The sequence below is a fragment of the Camellia sinensis genome, chromosome 12 (genome assembly GCF_055761805.1).
Source record: "Camellia sinensis isolate YWXY chromosome 12, ASM5576180v1, whole genome shotgun sequence".
Taxonomy (NCBI): Eukaryota; Viridiplantae; Streptophyta; class Magnoliopsida; order Ericales; family Theaceae; genus Camellia; species Camellia sinensis.
The window spans coordinates 132,378,579-132,395,337 of NC_138972.1; the positions used below are offsets into that span (position 1 = coordinate 132,378,579).

At 34.5% G+C, this 16,759-nt stretch overlaps 1 protein-coding gene across 3 annotated transcripts; it reads right to left on the reverse strand.

Annotated features, from left to right (window-relative positions):
- Positions 1-62: 62 nt before the first annotated feature.
- Positions 63-15,179, reverse strand: LOC114318783 (pathogenesis-related homeodomain protein). 3 transcript variants are annotated; one of them, XM_082899902.1, is made up of 11 exons: positions 14,964-15,165; positions 14,680-14,804; positions 11,183-11,307; positions 10,112-11,093; positions 6,584-6,749; positions 6,318-6,441; positions 6,056-6,168; positions 5,424-5,969; positions 3,566-3,898; positions 2,728-3,203; positions 63-327 (listed from the first exon to the last, which is right to left on the reverse strand). In XM_082899902.1, exons 3-10 carry the CDS (start codon positions 11,202-11,204, stop codon positions 2,895-2,897), a joined length of 2,595 nt encoding a protein of 864 aa, XP_082756028.1. In that variant the 5' UTR covers positions 11,205-11,307; positions 14,680-14,804; positions 14,964-15,165; the 3' UTR covers positions 63-327; positions 2,728-2,894. The 3 variants fall into 3 exon arrangements, with proteins under 3 accessions (XP_082756028.1, XP_082756027.1, XP_082756026.1); XM_082899901.1 differs by lacking the exon at positions 14,680-14,804 and having other exon boundaries at positions 14,964-15,179; XM_082899900.1 differs by lacking the exons at positions 14,680-14,804; positions 14,964-15,165 and having other exon boundaries at positions 10,112-11,272.
- Between the last annotated feature and the right edge of the window lie 1,580 nt (positions 15,180-16,759).

Consider the following 16,759-nt stretch of genomic DNA (forward strand, 5'->3'; position numbering starts at 1 on the left):
ACATTAATACAATCGCTTGATAAATGTTTAGCTTAATCCAATTTGTAAACATTATTCAATCCTTTTTAGCATGCTTGAATTTACTTTCATAACCTTCGAAGGCCGAAAAAAAAAACCACCACGTCAGTTTTTGAACTAACATTCCTTAATCAATATTTTTTGAGGATAAATAAGAACTTCAGAAATAAAGGTGGGGAACATAGAGTTTCCACTTACACATAAACTAAAAGACATGGAAAAGACTATAATAATCTAAAACTGAAAAAAGAAAGGCAAGCACCAACTGCACGACGTCTACGAGCAACTGCAAGCATCAACAGCGAATCCCTGCAAAGATAAGCCAAAGCTAAAGGTCAACCCCACTTTCACAGATGTAGCACCACACATTAATTCAAAAAATTCTTCACTAAATGAACTTAAAAAGAGAGAGAGAGAGAGAGAGAGAGAGAGAACTCCACTAAAGATTAAAAAAACTAAAAAAATTGACTTATTTTTTTATTTTTAGTTAACTTTAGATTTTTTCAAAAAAAAAAATTTACTTTTTGAATCCTTCTAGACTAAACGGACCTAAAAAAATATAAAAAAAATCACTAGTGGAGTTCTTTGGCGGTGGTCAACCAGAGTAAAAATCTCCTGAGGGTTATTGCTTAAAAATGATCCATATCATTGAAGTCGTCTTAGACATGAGCAAGACCACAATCATGGAACTGACACAAGATATAAAAGTTATCAGAGTGCTAAGATTTGTTTAACCAGACAAAAATATAATTTCAATATGATGATGTACAAGTATTTGAGCACTGCATGTTAATTATGGACAAATCACCGGCTCTTACTACAGAATATAGCTATTTGGGGCTACTTGGATAAAGGCCTAAGACAACTAAATGGCATTTCCCATTTGTTGCAGCTTATGACAAACTAAAATATGAAAATCTAACCACAACAGTTAAAAGCATCCTGTCCTCAATTACTTGCCGTTGATAATGTAGTCAGTTTTTTATTTATAAAAAACAACAAACAACAAATAGGTTTTCATCTTTTTTGTAAAGAACAAAAATAAAAAAATAAAAACTTGTTTGGTGAACAAAGATGTTTTTAAAACGAATGAAAATGAAAATAAAAATAGAGAAACATGTTTAATGAGTTGTTGGAGGTGTTGGCCAAAGCGTCGCTGGAGGCCACAACGATGATCAGCCAGCCACTGGAGAGTCACAGGTGGTTGGCCAGAGCACGCCGGAAATCAGCTGGCCAACCACGAGCAGTGGGTGGTGGTGGGTGAGGGAGGAGTGAGTCAAAATTAAACCAAATGAAAGCACCTTTTCTTAGTTTCCAAAGAACTTAAAAATTTTAGAATCAATTCAATTTTTTTGAAACGAAAAATATACCAAACAAGTTTTCGTTTTCAATTTTCAAAAAAATGAAAACGAAAGATTTAGCAAACGACCCGTTAGTATTTGTTTTTCTTTTTGTAAAAGTAAAAATAAAACTTGTTTGGTATACAAAAATGTTCATAAAATAAATGGAAACAAAAATAAAGAAAAATGTTTGGTGAGTTGCTGGAGATGGCTGGTGGATTTGGCTATCGGCAATGGGGTGGCCGAAGGCAGTCGCTAGAGTATTCTGCAGAGCAGAGGTCATTGGCAGTGTGACTAGTCATTTGTAGGAGCTTGCCAATTGCCGGAAGGTGTTAGAGCTTGCTGGTTGTTCGTCAGAGGTAGTTGATAGTCGGCCGACTAGCAATCCACGGTGCTGAAGGTCGTGTGTGAGGTGGTGGCGGAAGAGGGAGAAGAGAATGAAAACTTGCTTGAAAACAAGTAAAAACACTTTCTTTATTTAAAAAAAAAAATAAAAAATTTAGAAAGAATTTTACTTTTTTTAAAACAAAAACAATATACAAAACAAGTTTTTGTTTCCAGTTTCAAAAAAAGAAAAAAGAAAAAACTGAAAACAAAAAAGGAGACGGAAGTGTTACCAAACAAGGCCCTAATAATTAATTTTTCATCGTATTTAAGTTATTTTTACCTCATAAACTATACAAAACACTTTAAGACACTCCAAAAAAATAAAAAGCCATAAACAAACCCATAAAATACACCAAATGGATCCTATTGTTCTTTTTTTATTTATCAAATTTTTCTAAAAGAACTTACTGAGTATTACAATAAATTCTACCAATAGAACATTTTCATTTAATTGGTATACTCCATTCACGTATTTCACAAATAATAAATATAAAATACAGGCACACATGTAGCCAAAAAATAATCAATCATCACTTATAAATCCAATATAGCTCCATACAATGTTCTTCCACAACCACCTTCATAGCTTCTAACTCTCAACCTTCACATCATGTCATGTAAAGGTTATTTAGCCCCGTGGCCATTGTGCCAGACAAAATTTGAACCCTAGAAAACAATAAATAATTAAAAAATTGGAAGCCATGGGTATTTTGTTTAAATGAGTCCATTGCGTTTCCAAAGCAATTATGTGTTTCAGGTCACAATGAAGGTAAATATGCACGATCCATGCATGGAAGAATCAGTTGGATAAGAGGACAAGGTTATGGAAACACTTTCTAGTGTTTGGGGAACCTTTCTCAATGAGATACATCACCCAGATGTTGGTTTTGGCATGTGCAGTGTTAGTTGGGGACAAAGATCTTTGTGTAAAAAATGTTTCTGAGTCTAACTGAGGATACGAGCACAATTTCAAAGCACTGACCTGAAAGAGGAAGACTTCTGTTTCAGTTGCTCCTTTCTTCCAAGGAGTAACTGATGGAAAGTGATCTCCATATTTCTGTGTTATGTCTGCCACTTTTTTTGAGCTTGTTGAGCTTTTGGTAAATCAACTGGTCCACTCAGCTTACATGTCTCCTCAATACTCAAAATTTACTCTGATCCATGGTGATCATATGACTGACTTTTTCTCTTGTGACCCCCTGGGGTCGTAGATCTCTGCCCGCTACTTTCTTCAGTCAATGAATTGACCATGCTCAATCCATTACACGAAATGTTTTCTGTCACCATTTTTGGTCCGGGCTCTGAAATATTTATTTGAGGTGATGGATGGTAAAATTTCCAACGTGCATTTTCAAACCATTTGCTAACCTGATGAACCATAACTCCTAATTCCATAGCCAATTTTTCTTTCATAGATTGATCAGGATAATGATTTTCGTTGAAGGATTTTATGAGTCCCTGCAAAACAAGCATCATGACAATTGTTGATTTAAATGTGAAAAGAATAAGAGGTAAGATGCCACAGGGACATAAAGAGCACGTCAACACTAACAATGTAGCTTTTTGCTACTAGATCAAGGCTGAAGTTCTTGTGCACAAGGTCATTGCTAATATTCCAGGATGTTCACCGCAGCCTAATAAGATTTGCTGGCTCGTGATGAAGCATTAGTTTTTCTCAGATGTTATATAAATATTAATTGCAGAAATTGAAATAGTAGTCACAAAATAACCCAATTTACAGTTGAGTGGACAGGAAAATGTTGATTCTATATACAGACTACCATCTAGATTAGTAAAATTAATTGACAACCACACGATACCTGAGTTACAGCTTCTCCAAGTCTTCTACATGATCTTTTAGTGGTACTATCTCTAGAACCACATTCAGAGAAGCCTTTATGTGATTTAGCAGGAGAATTATATGTGCCCTCAACATCTAGATTCTTAAGCGCTCTTCTCGTAGGGGTATGTTCACTCTGTTCCTGGTTGTGCTGCATATCCTTTGCATTTGTCCCCTCTATAATTGGAGTCCTTCCACTGGGAAATGCTGAAGCAACTTTCTTGGTATTGTTCTTCCTTCGCTTATTTGGTATGTCACCAGCATCAATCCAATCTTCATCACTTGAATCACATGAATCATTTCCATATGCCTCCTTTACATATCAGGGCAGCATAAACAAAAATAAGAGACGAAAGATAAAGTAATAGAGTCAAGATGCAAGTGCACTAGAAGACCCAAAAAAATGAGGACAAAAATACAAGGGAACGGGAAGTGAGGGTAAATGCCTGGTTATACAGTGATCAAGTGATGGCATAAGCGTAAAGGAACATGCATCAACAAAGACTGCATATAGACTAGGAACCGAGACGATCATTCATAAACATTCAAAGAAATTCATCAAATATTTACAATAGTAATGAGTAATGACCCAAAGCATCTTAAGCAGTCCTAATGCAAGAGCCATGAGGCCTATGCCCTAAGGAAGAACACTGAAAAGCAGATATGAAATAGCACAGAGACATATTAGTCCCTGCAGGCTACTTAGAACTCCACGACTGCAATGTTAATCATTAAGCAATAAGAACGAACTATATGAAGCCAACATAAAGACTACTATGAAAACATGAGCTTCACACTTACCCTCCTTCCCCTTCTCGTCCCCCCCACCACTGAGGAACCCTCAATTGCTGAAAGCAAGTACAGATGAAATGCAATTGTTAACTTTGTTCCTACACTCCATCTTCATCGAATGCGTTTGATATTCTCAATACTTGTGTAGCCAATGAGGAGGTTTCTTTTTGTGTGGATCTTAAGAGTGTGCTTAATGCGAATGAAGATGTTCCAAATGTAGAGGCTTCAAAGGAAGAGAAAGAAATTGTCGGGGATGTGGGTAATATAAATGGGTTAGCCTCTAAACGATCTTCACGTCCCAAAGGAGCTCCTCGATCCCTTTTAGATGGAACATTCGTCGTTCCCTGGACAAACCTATCTTCAAAAGTGGAAAACAAGAAAAAGCTTCTTGAGAGAATCGCCAATCTTAAACTTGCTCAAGAGGTTAGGCCTCTCTATCAAGTCTAAAAAATCAAGTTGTAAGACTCTATGAAATCGTAGGTGTGTCCGTTGATTATTGCTTAGCCTAGCTTTGATTTCTCCTTGAATGTTAATCTACTTGTTAGATTTTGTGTAGAAGCTAGGCTTGTTTATTCCCTCCTCGAAGGGTGTGTTGCGTCTGGGAGTGTATTGAGCCTCATTGTAATATCTATTTTTTGGTATATAACTTGTGACTTACCTACCAAAAAAAAATAATAATAATAGTACAACACTGCAGTGTTTCCAGTAGTTGATTTATTTAATAGGGATAAGTTGGTTTGACTGACAACATCATTCAACAAAAAAAAAAAAAAAACCCCACGTGAAGCCATTACACAGTCTATCATGTCACAATGGTTAACATGTTCGAAAATCTCAGTGTATAACATGCTAATGACAGCTAGGTAAAATACCAAATGCAGGAACACAAACCAATTAAAAAGAATAAATTAATTAAGCCTACATTTTAAAGTAAACTAATTCAATATACATAGTATCATGCATGATTCCATCAATTCAAAATGCAGCAGGTAAACATGATGCAGGGGAGATCATGATTTGAGACTAATGTTACGAAGGGAACTCACATCATATAGCTTTTCGTAGTCCAACCTTTCTACAAGTCTTTTTCCAGTTACAGGTGCAGAATCCCCTTGGCTGGGACTAGACTCTATTAGAGATAACAGCTCAGTATTTAAAGATTGTTTTTTCCTCCGAATAACTTTAGATCTTTCTCCATCAGAGCCTCCGAAGGGCTCAGTATGGTCTGATAATGCAGACATGAGTTCGTCTTCAAATGCAACACTAAAATCCTCAGAGTCAGACGTAAAATCAGAACTTGAAGTTTCCTGCTTAACCTGCTCATCGAGATCTAGAGCAGTAGGATCATAATCATCATCCTCTGAATCATCAGAAGAATGCTCCAAGTTCTGCTTGTTATTTGGTGAAGGCCCAAAGTCTTCGGAAGCAGAATAGAAATCAGATTCGTCAGAACTTGATTCATCTCCCTCAACTTTCTCATCCAACTCTGAAGCATCTGGGTCATAATCATTGTCCTCAGAATCATCGGACATAAATCCAAGTCCAACACGATCAAATCGCTTATTTACAACTGCCACCTCAGGGAACACCTTCTGTGAATGGAGAAGAGCATAATAAGCAACATATAAGAAGACCCATTAATCTGGGACAATAGTACAGACCAGAATTTTTAATTGACCTCCCAGGTGTCCAGAATAGAAACATTAGTTCCTTGAAAATCATTAAGCAAGTTGATGCAGTCGACCTTACAATCACATCCAGGGCAAAGCCAACCCTCATCACCAGGAGGAACTATAAAGTGGAGGAGATATAATTAGGACCAACAAAAAAAAAAAAAAAGAAAAAAGAAAAAAAGATGGACATAAAACTGAACAGAAAATAAGGAAGTCGAGAAACAAAAAATCAAGGTTAGTCCTATCAAGTGAGTAGTTTGGACATACTGGCTTCTTTTAACAACGGTGGTTCCAGACAAAACTGGTGAAAACCACGTTCACAAGCACCGTCACAGAGTATGATATCATTATCAGCGGGCGAATCTCTAGACCCACATTTTGCACAGAATATCTGGCACAAGAAGATAGAGGTATAAGTATCTGCCACTCCAAAAGTACTAACAAACACCATCAGAACCAAAAATAATATTGAATTAGAAGTAAGAGTGCCATGCAAACATAAAAATGGCTTGTTATGAGAAGGCATCTCCTACGTCATCGCTGTCAATCTGTCCCTCAGAATCAAACAAGGATTCTGGAAACCTTCCTTCAGCAATCAACAAACCAAGACGTTGGAATAGATCTCTTATTTTTAATTTGCAGCGCAAAATTTCAGATTTGGCACGTTGAAGCTCCTTCACTGGCTTTATTTTTTCTAGGCTGCAAAATTACCAAAATAGCATGCAACAACAATTAGGAAGGAATTCGTGAATAGATAAAAGCACTACTAAGCCACAAGCAGCGACATGAATAGAATGAATTAATATACAGGGTAAATTACAAATACAGCCCATGAGGTTTGTCAAAAATACAAATTCCCCCTCAAGTTCTGGAATTTACAAAAAAAACTCCTTGTTTAAAAAAAAATTTGCAACTGTCCTAACCTAAAAAAAAAATTAAAAAAATTAAAAAATTTACTCAAATACCCTCTTAATACCAAAATGAAACTATCGTTCTACCCTCATTTTCATCCACATGCCACCAAATTCCTCTCTTCTACACCACCATAATATTCTCCAATCCTCCTCAGCGACACACCAAATGCATGTACACAATAATGACAGTGGTGCTTATCGAGAGTGGGAGAGGGTGGTGTAATGGTTGAGCAAAGTGATGTTACTTGCTGAGAGAAAATGGGGAATAAAGAAGGTGAGATAGGAAAAAGAAAATAACGTGTTAAATTGATAAAGTGTTTTTTTTTTTTTTCCTAGGGGGGTAATTACTTCATAAAGGTTAATATAGGTATTTCTGGAAATAAATAAATAAATTTGTTGCTTACATCATATACTAGACTTAAAGGTTGATTAACGGAGGGGGGCCATTTGTTGAAAGTGATTGAAAATCTCAAGGGTGGGATGTAATTTCTCAAATGTGAGGGGGGAATTTGTTTTTTTAATAAACCTCAGAGCGTGCATTATAATTTACCCTAATATAAAAAAGTTATTTCTTCACTCCCGAAACCAATCAGCTTATGATACACCAATCATATTGGATTTCAACCATCTTGATTGTTATGATTACGAGGTCTATGGAAGCCCACAACACATTGGTCAATACAACAAATGCTAAGTAGCACAAACACTTATGTAAACTAGGAAGCAAATACATTCCATTTTCCATGTCAGCATCCGACACATGTCGGGCACCAACACAATGTACGTGGACATGTGTGTTCATGGGTCATACATGCCACGTGGCGTGTCAATCTGTTTAATTATAGTAAATTACACTGACCACTCCTAAGGTTTAGAAAAAATACAATAAAGCCCCGCAAGTTTAGCATAATTACATCAACCTCATTTTTAGTAAGGCTAAAGCGACCGGAGCTAATGCAAATGGTGTATAGACACAAGCATAAACAAGGCAAAATATACAATTTAGTGTAAAAGAGATAACATCATTAATTTTTCATCCATATCACTAATGAATTACTGATAAAATAGAAAAGGGGGCCAAGTGTTATGCGAATTAAAACCTTATGGAAGCCCAATGTGACCATGCCAAAGTTGTGGGTCCCAATGTATTTTCCCTAACCCTCAATAGAGGTTAGTGTAATTACAGTTCTAGTTATTATAATTTTGCAGGATACATTGGGGACTCTTCATGGACATGTGCATCATGTGTTTCTGGACACTCATCAAGACACTTTTGTGGGTTTCTTTTTCATAATTTAAAAAATCTAATTTGGGGTCAAAATAAAATGTATGGAAACAAAGAGAGGGGAATGCAACAAGGAGTACACCAACATATATAAAGATGGGACTCATATCTCTATGCCCTAAATTTATATTTATATGCATAGTAAAATATATATATATATATATTATGACATCCTCGCCCAGTCCGTACTTAATTTTCTAAAAATCACTGTGTCTCATGTTCGTACCCGTGTTTGTATCTGTGTTCATGATTCTTAGTATGGAGAGGAGTCGTCTCCATGTTAGACACATGTAAACACCAACAGAAAATTTTCGAAACTTCGTTAATACTTCTTGGTGCTCATCCAACACCAAATAGGAGCATTGTCCGACTCTCTTGGGCTAAAAATGAACACAGTAAGTGTCCAACCCTTTTTAACAATAATTAATTAAAAGTGTTCTGACATTATATCTACTAATGCTGAAATCTAATCATCCAACAAACATTTTCCAATCCTCTCTAAGGTTGTGGGTTCGTGACTATAAAGAAGAAAATATAAAACATAATAAGAGTAGACAATATAATAAATTAATACAATACATTGGGGGTGTTTGGTGTGGCTTTTTGTGGCCAACTTATAGATTCTAGCTTTAGAAAAGCTATTTTGGACTATTTGGTTAAATTTACTTCAAACAGCTTCTTATTCTAGCAACTTATTTTAACCCAAAAAAGTTTATTCTGAGAAGCTGCCCACCCCCTGCTTCTAATTATTAACTTATGTTGTGAGCACGTTAATTTACAATTATATTCTTAGATTTTTTTTTTTTTTTTGGTGAAAATAGAAAAAGACCCAAATGGACTGTGGATTAAATTTTTTTTTATTTTTTGGCGCTGTTTGGGGAGGGTGAGTTAAGGCTATTATATCCTAAAATGCAAAATAAGCCCAAAAGTCAATACTGTTCACAGTTTTCTTAAAAATATATATATATATATATATAGGCTGCAGCCGGACAGTGTAGGCTGTGCCTACACTATCACAGCCGAAAATTGTTACATCAAGGGTTAAATTACCATTTTGCCCCTTTACATCCAATTAAAAAAATATAATTTAGGGACAAATTTGTCATTTTAAATTCAAACATCATTTCAACACACTTTTCAATACAACAACTCAACTAAAAATTCATTTCATCTTCCCAAACACAAAAACCAAAATAGCCTACTAAAATAGCCATATAGCCTACTAAAATAGCCACTTCCCAAACGAGGCCTTTATATAGGAAATGTGGATTAGTAGTGAATAACAAAAATAAAAGTTAATTCAATTTACAATTAACAGGGGTAAACATGACATTTATACATCAAAAAACTATTTCACAACTTATTTACCAAACACTACTCATAAACTTAAATCTATAATCCAACAGATGCACCAAACAGATTAAAAACTTGATTTATAAACTATAATTTGAGGTTGTTTGGGAAGTGCTAGATTAGTATACTTCAACTTTTTACAAAAAAACGTGAAATATGGGTTGGGTTTGAAGTGATGTGGTAGAGAAGTGATGTAACTTAAATAAGATGATTGTGACCTAAATAGGATAATGTGCTAAAATAGCATGTGCTATTTTAGCACATGCCAAACAACCACTTTGTTTTAACAGATGCACCAAACAACCCCTTATACATCTTTGTTAAAACATTAATATTATTTTGAAGTTTAGGTTCCATTTTTGCAGAATCCAATCAAATTGTCAGCATGAAAAAGAATATGATCAATCAGACTCATGAAAAATGCATCTGCCACTAAAGTGAAGGCAACAGTGCCAGAATAAAAAAACTGCCTTAAAATCTTTAGTCTAAATTAGCAATAGACTACAAACCTTTGTCCTTTCCAACCTTCACCAGAATAGGCATCAATCAAGATTTGCTCGTAGCTCATTCGATTTAGTAAGTATCTCAAATGCTTTCTAATTCTTGAGAATTCATCAACTGGAATTTTCTGCATCTGTCTCTCCTTCCTCTTCTTCATTCTCTTTTCTCCATTAGCACCATCACCATGTTCTGCCATATTATTACTAGGCTCAGGAGCTTTAGATTTCTCTTGCAACCTTGAACGCAAAACTCTAGTACTGCCTACAGAAGATCTCAGTGCATGTTTCTCTTTGGTTGATTTTCCAGAGGTTCTCACAACTGATTTACTAGGATTGTTTGTTGCATCTTCTCGTGGCAGTTCTAAATGTTCAAGACTAGTATTCACTGCCTTATCTTCTGGTGGCAACCCCAATTGTTCCAGATACTTTTTGCTCTCATCTTCTGGGGGTGATCGCAGTTGATCCCAACTGGAATTTCTGGTCGCTTCTACAGAAGGTGGGCCAGGTTGTTCAAAACCGAAAGGATGGGATTTTACCATCACAGTTTCAGCTGTTCCAGTTTGAAAGTTTCCCGTGCCAATTTTCTGTTTTCCTAACCAAGTGTCTCTATTTACACTTTCAGGAACGAGTTCATGATTGAGTCCTGGCATAGCATGTTTAGAACTTAAATTTTTTCCAGCCACATCTTCAGGTAATAAACCTAACTGATCAGAGTTAGAATTCATGGCGGCATCTTCTGGTTGTGGTCCAAGTTGTTCACAACTCAAATTTTTTATCAGATCTTCACAAAGTGGTTTAAATTGTTCAATACCAATATAGTCACATTCTGCAGCCCTGGCTTTTGTCAATCCCTTGTTTACATTTTCAGTGCCAATTGGATGCTTTTCTTCTGCTTCTTCACCAAACAAACTTCTTGAGCCAAATTCAAGTTCTTGTATTGATGTTGTTTGTCTAGGGCTTGAGCTTCGTCTAGTTTCACTGTTTTCTTGTGCTGAAGATGCATCCATGTTCACACCGTCAGACATTAAGACAAAATGGTTATAGTGACGAAAACTACCAGTCCTATATCATTCAGTTTACCACAATGAATTGAAGACACCATCCAATATCAAATCTTTCGAACAGTTTCACCCAGAAATTAGCCATAAAAGCTCTGACAGAACTAGTTCAGATGACGTTGTGAACTTGTGATGCATTCCATAGACCTGCACTCAACATCAAAATAGTACAAAAGATATATAATTAGCCTCAGCTGACAATGAACAAGGTCAGAGAGAAAGAGACAGAGAGAAGGATCTGATGACTCCAGTTTCATGATTGCTGATGCAAACATTTACCTAAAAATAAATGCATAAAAAGTTATCAAACTTTTGGTGCATAACTTCTCACTAACTCACATAGTTGTCAACTCGAGAACCGTATCGTGAATCAAAATCCTAATATCCGAATTGTGATTCAAATTAAATCAAGAATCGTTAAGATTCAATACAAACTACTAAAAATAATGTTAAACAATTGTATATATGGAAAAAAATAAAAGAAATCGATTTTGGCACGTGTATATAAAATAGTTTACACTGCAATTGGGAAGACATTTCCTTCATAGCAAGAGATGTGCCGAATCCATGGTGCAAGTTACTTTAACTTTCCTAATATTGAACTATATTTATTTCACTAAAATAGCAATAAATAACTCATGAGTGCAGATATATTATGATTTTTTTTAGGACAACATTTAGAGAAAAGATTAAAAACATGTTGGATCTCACTGGATTTGATTAGATCCTATTAACAATAAATCATGTATAGGTATTAGTTATTTTTGTACTAAACACTCTTCAAAGTTGTATTATGTCATTTTACGAAGAAAAGAAAAGAGAGGTAAAAAATGGTCGGAATATATCAGACACGATCGTTTCCAGAATTGCATGAATCATAAAAAGTTAATCGAATCAAGAATTGATTACAAATTGAGCAATTCACCATACATTTACTCCTAAAATAGATTCACACATAGATTCATATTAATTTTGCATAGATTATTAATTGAATCTCAAATTGTATGATTTTAATAACATAGCAAACTCATATTCTCCATACACATATCATACCTATATTTTGTTGTTCCATTTCTTTGAATTTTCATCAGTTTCTCCCTAAAAAATACCTATAAATATGGCACATCATAGGTTTTCCATTTCATATTTCATTTACTATGGTACAAAATTGTGAAGTCTACTATGTCTGCATTAAAGGTTTTACCATTAGTTCAATGGTAAAACCTTGGCCTAATAACCTTGAGGTTACGGGTTCAAGTCATGGGACAACCACTTTGTGTACTATGCCAAAGATTAAGTGTGTATCCAATCTTTTCCCTCCCAAACACAAATTAATGTGTACTAATTGGGCATCGTTTTTTATTTATTCATTTATTTTTCCTTTTCATCGGAAAGCTAAGTTTTAGGGTTAAGACATTCATCTTCTATCTCCAACATCATTAGCATTACCTTTTGTAGATACCTCATTGGATTCGTCACATCATCACATTCGCCAGGTTCTCGAATTTTGTATGTTTGGTCCATTCCAAACTCCAACTCTCTCCACAACCAAAGTATCATTCAAGGGTTGCACTTCATGTGTGTCGTGTTTTAAACATCCCATTCTTGACATTCTCTAGGAGTTAACAATCTCCATCGCCAACATTCAAGTGTCCCTTGACAAGAACATCACATCACATCGCATTCTTGACATCCTTAGGCTAAAAAGAATGGGCACTTCCATAGAGGAAGTATACCATGTCAGACACCCATGCTGTACACAACACTCCGCGGACACTCCAAAAAAGCATGTATGACACTTCTTCAACATGTCTTAATTAAAAATGTAAATTCATAACACCGGACACTTTACAGATACTTTCCGAACACTACGACACTTCTTAAAACCTTCGAACACAACCTATGTAATGAATCTCTTCATAGTAAAAATATTTTGAATTCTTTAGAATGCAAATTATTCACTCTAAATATGTTTTGAAATATCTATAAGATGAATACATCATGTTTATTTCTATATTCTACAACTATTTTACATTCTTTAGACTGAAATTTTTACATGAACAATATTTTGATGTTTACATTGTGGGATACATGAATTTTAAATTTATATAGTGCTATGTTGTTTTTTTCCTTACCTTTGAATCAACTATTCATATATTTAACATATAATAAATTTATAAGAATACAACTATTTAACGTGTCCCAAGTATGTCGTGTCATGCATTTTTTGAAAATCGACTTGTCAGTGTGTCAACGTCGTGTTCGTGCTACTTAGTCCTTAGGGAGTCCAGAATCTCCATCATCAATACTCTTGTGTGTTGCAGACATGTAGTCTAACCATCTTATTCTCGAGTCTTGACATCCTCTAGGAGTTGAGCATTACTAAACGAGCTCGTCAAGAATCAACGAAACTCTATGTGTGCTTTGGTTTCGGCCTCAAGCAAAGATTTCTTGACATTTGAACAAGTGTCTAGGCAGGGTTTTCTTGACATCTTGCAAAGGTCATTTGTAGGAGTTAAGTGTCTCAGCATTGAATCTCTAACTACGCTCGATGTCCAATGACACAAGCAGTGGTGAGATCTCGATTGACACATGCATGAGCAACTGAACACCCATCTTGTATACCAAAACTCCTCTCAGACACTTCGTATTGCCAACCTAGGCCACAAGGCAAGGCCTAGAAATCAAGAATGATGCAGTGCAACGAGAACGACTCGGGCATACACCGCAAAATTTTGGGTTTATATGGCTTGATGGCTAGAAATGAAGGTTACGCCATGACACTTTAAACATGCAGATAAGTTGCCTTAGGCAAAATTGTGAGAGAGACTTTGCCATTCAGTACAGGTTGCAACATTCAAACAAAATCCATTTAGTGGTGGGACTACGGTACTCCATTGAACACCTCATATGAGTTGTCGAGATTCCCGAAAATTCTTAGCGCATGGGAATTGGCCAACTCACTATACATTGGGATTCCTAGCCAACTCACCACCCACCCGGCGAATCTAGTACCCACTAAAGGATGTTGTTCAATAATTAATTACTTTTACTCTCTATATATAGGGGGTATAATATAACTAATACCTCTTCTCTTGACAAGACAAGCCAAGCCAAGCCAAGCCAAGCTAAGCTAATCTAATTTGAGCTAAGATGCACAGAGCAAGAAGAAAACCCCCCACACACCTCTCTCTCTCTCTCTCTCTCTCTGATTGGGGTGCTTCACTTCTCATCCAGTCCCTCTCCTAATCCCTGATGTCATTTTTGTGTTTGTGACTTCATCTACAAACCTCTGCACTATGGTGCCACCTTGCATACACCTTTATACGCTATTGCTAAGGATATATAGAGTTTATTTATTTATTGTTATTACTGACAAGACTGAGAGGATAAGATACCAGCATTCACAATAGATTAAAAAAATGGATTTGAAGCAAGACAATTCAGCATAAGACAAGAGCATCCCAACATTGATGAAAGAAATGTCCACATTAACAGTTGCAACAGTTTAATCCTCACCTATATATGTCACAAAGGTGTTCTTATTTCCAGTTCTTTCAAGTTATCTAATCCTCCCTCCCATTTTGTAAGGACGAGATACCCAATTGCCAATTGTCAATTGCCACTGTTTCAGCATTGAAAGCCTAAATCGAAGCCAAAATAAAAATAAAAATTGTGCTACTTTTGTTGCCCGAAGTCCAAAGTAATCAATCTATCAAAATTTCAAAACGAATTAAGGGTTTTGTAAGCAACGAAACAAAGCATATGAAACGCAAACATGGCCAATCGATACAGGAACTTACCCTTTTTTGGCCTCTGGCATCGAATTCGAAACGTGTTAGGGTTTGAGGGGGGTTTTGTGTGTATCGGAGACCTTATCTCATCACCGCCGATAAAGAAGAAGGGCTGTCTGTAAATCGATTTTGGTCCTCTACCACTCCGGATCATGAGGCTAGGTGAGAAAAAAGAAAAAATAAAAAATAAAATTGATGGTTGTCAACGTTTGTTTGGAATTTCCTATTTTAGTTATCTATTTGAATTTTATTTTATTTTATTTTATTTGAATTTTATTTTATTTTATTTTATTTTTAGTCTTCTTAAAATAGTTGTATTTGTAAAGTTAGTTATTTTCTTAAAATAGTTGTATTTGTAAAGTTAGTTATTTAATTTTTATTTTTTTAATGTGAGGACTTATTGTCTAATAAATCTGATGCTAATTAATAATATTTTTTATCAAACCTTATTAAAAAATATCATTAATTGTTAATTTTAAACGACAGTTTAAAAATTTTATTACAAAAAATGTTTTACCGACAGTTTAAAAAAACTATCACAAAAAAAAGGTCACTAATTTTCCATTTTTAGAGATAGTTTGAAAAATTCGTTACAAAAAAATGCCACTAATTATAAGTTTTGGCAACAATTTATAAAAATCGTGACAAAAAAATCACTAATTGTTAATTTTTAACTACATATGCAAAAAATCGTTATAAAAAATTATTTTTAACGATGATTTTATTATGACTTATTTTCAATAGAACTTTATGTGAATTAGCTATTAGAATTTATTAGTAATTTATCTTCTTTTTTTTGTAGTTGATTTGATGGTTTTGAAAGAAAAAAGTGAAATGATTATAATTTTGATGAGACATTTTGTGTTATTAACTATTTGATCTCTTAGTGGACTATTTTAGCCCCACTCACTTTCCAAACACTCACATTATATAGTTTCTTATCATTATGTTTTGATGAATAAAAATAATAATAATGTGAAAGGAAAATGTTTGTATTTCATTTTATTAAAATAATTTTTTATATTGATAAATTATATTTTTCCATAAAGGTAATTTTGTGTTTTAAAAAATTTACATTAAATTTAATTCATTTTTCATCAAATCTCATAACTTTTGGTGAAATTAAAACATAGATTTAGTCAAAAAGCCAAATATTTTAGCCAAAAAATCATAAAGCTACTATACGTCGTCATATCAATAGTGTATGCCTGTACCTAAAGGCACGGTGTAAATAATATTGGGATTAAAATACAGTTGTAATTTATGCATACTATGTTGAAATTTATGAAATCTGTGTCATTTTTTGATAAAGATACTAAGAAAAGATAAAGAAATATTATTATTCTTAAAGAACTTGTAACAATTTTACTTGTATGACACACTGTACAGGACTCAAATAAAATAACAACTCCCTCTAAACAAAGTACAGAAATCAACGCTATTGTATACTTGTTAACGTTCTATAATAAAAAGAAAAAAAAAATTACATACATAAAGCACACCAACAAATGCTCTGCAATCTCAACAAATTAAATTGAAAATTAAATATCAAACAATGTATACCAACCTGTACTATGCAATTCCAAACTTAGGAGATTCCAAAACTTAGCACAAAGTTATTCCCAAATTAACTCAAAATTTACCAACATATATTGTCTTAAGCAAGGTATTTATTTTGTTTCTAAGATTAATCTGTGTTCACCAATAATAAAAAAGAAGAAGAAGATTTATCTATGTTTATCTTCCCTTTTTTTGTTTTTTTGTTTTTTTTTTCAATTTTTTTAATCCTCATTATGCACATTTTC

What these genes read in the sequence shown, in the direction of transcription:
- LOC114318783 (XM_082899900.1), bottom strand. Translation starts at nt 11,127, where the DNA reads ATGTCTGACGGTGTGAACATGGATGCATCTTCAGCACAAGAAAACAGT. An exon ending in CTATTCTGGACACCTGGGAG is followed by an intron (nt 5,970 to 6,055) that starts GTCAATTAAAAA and finishes CTCCATTCACAG; the next exon opens with AAGGTGTTCCCTGAGGTGGC. An exon ending in ACTACGAAAAGCTATATGAT is followed by an intron (nt 3,899 to 5,423) that starts GTGAGTTCCCTT and finishes TGATATGTAAAG; the next exon opens with GAGGCATATGGAAATGATTC.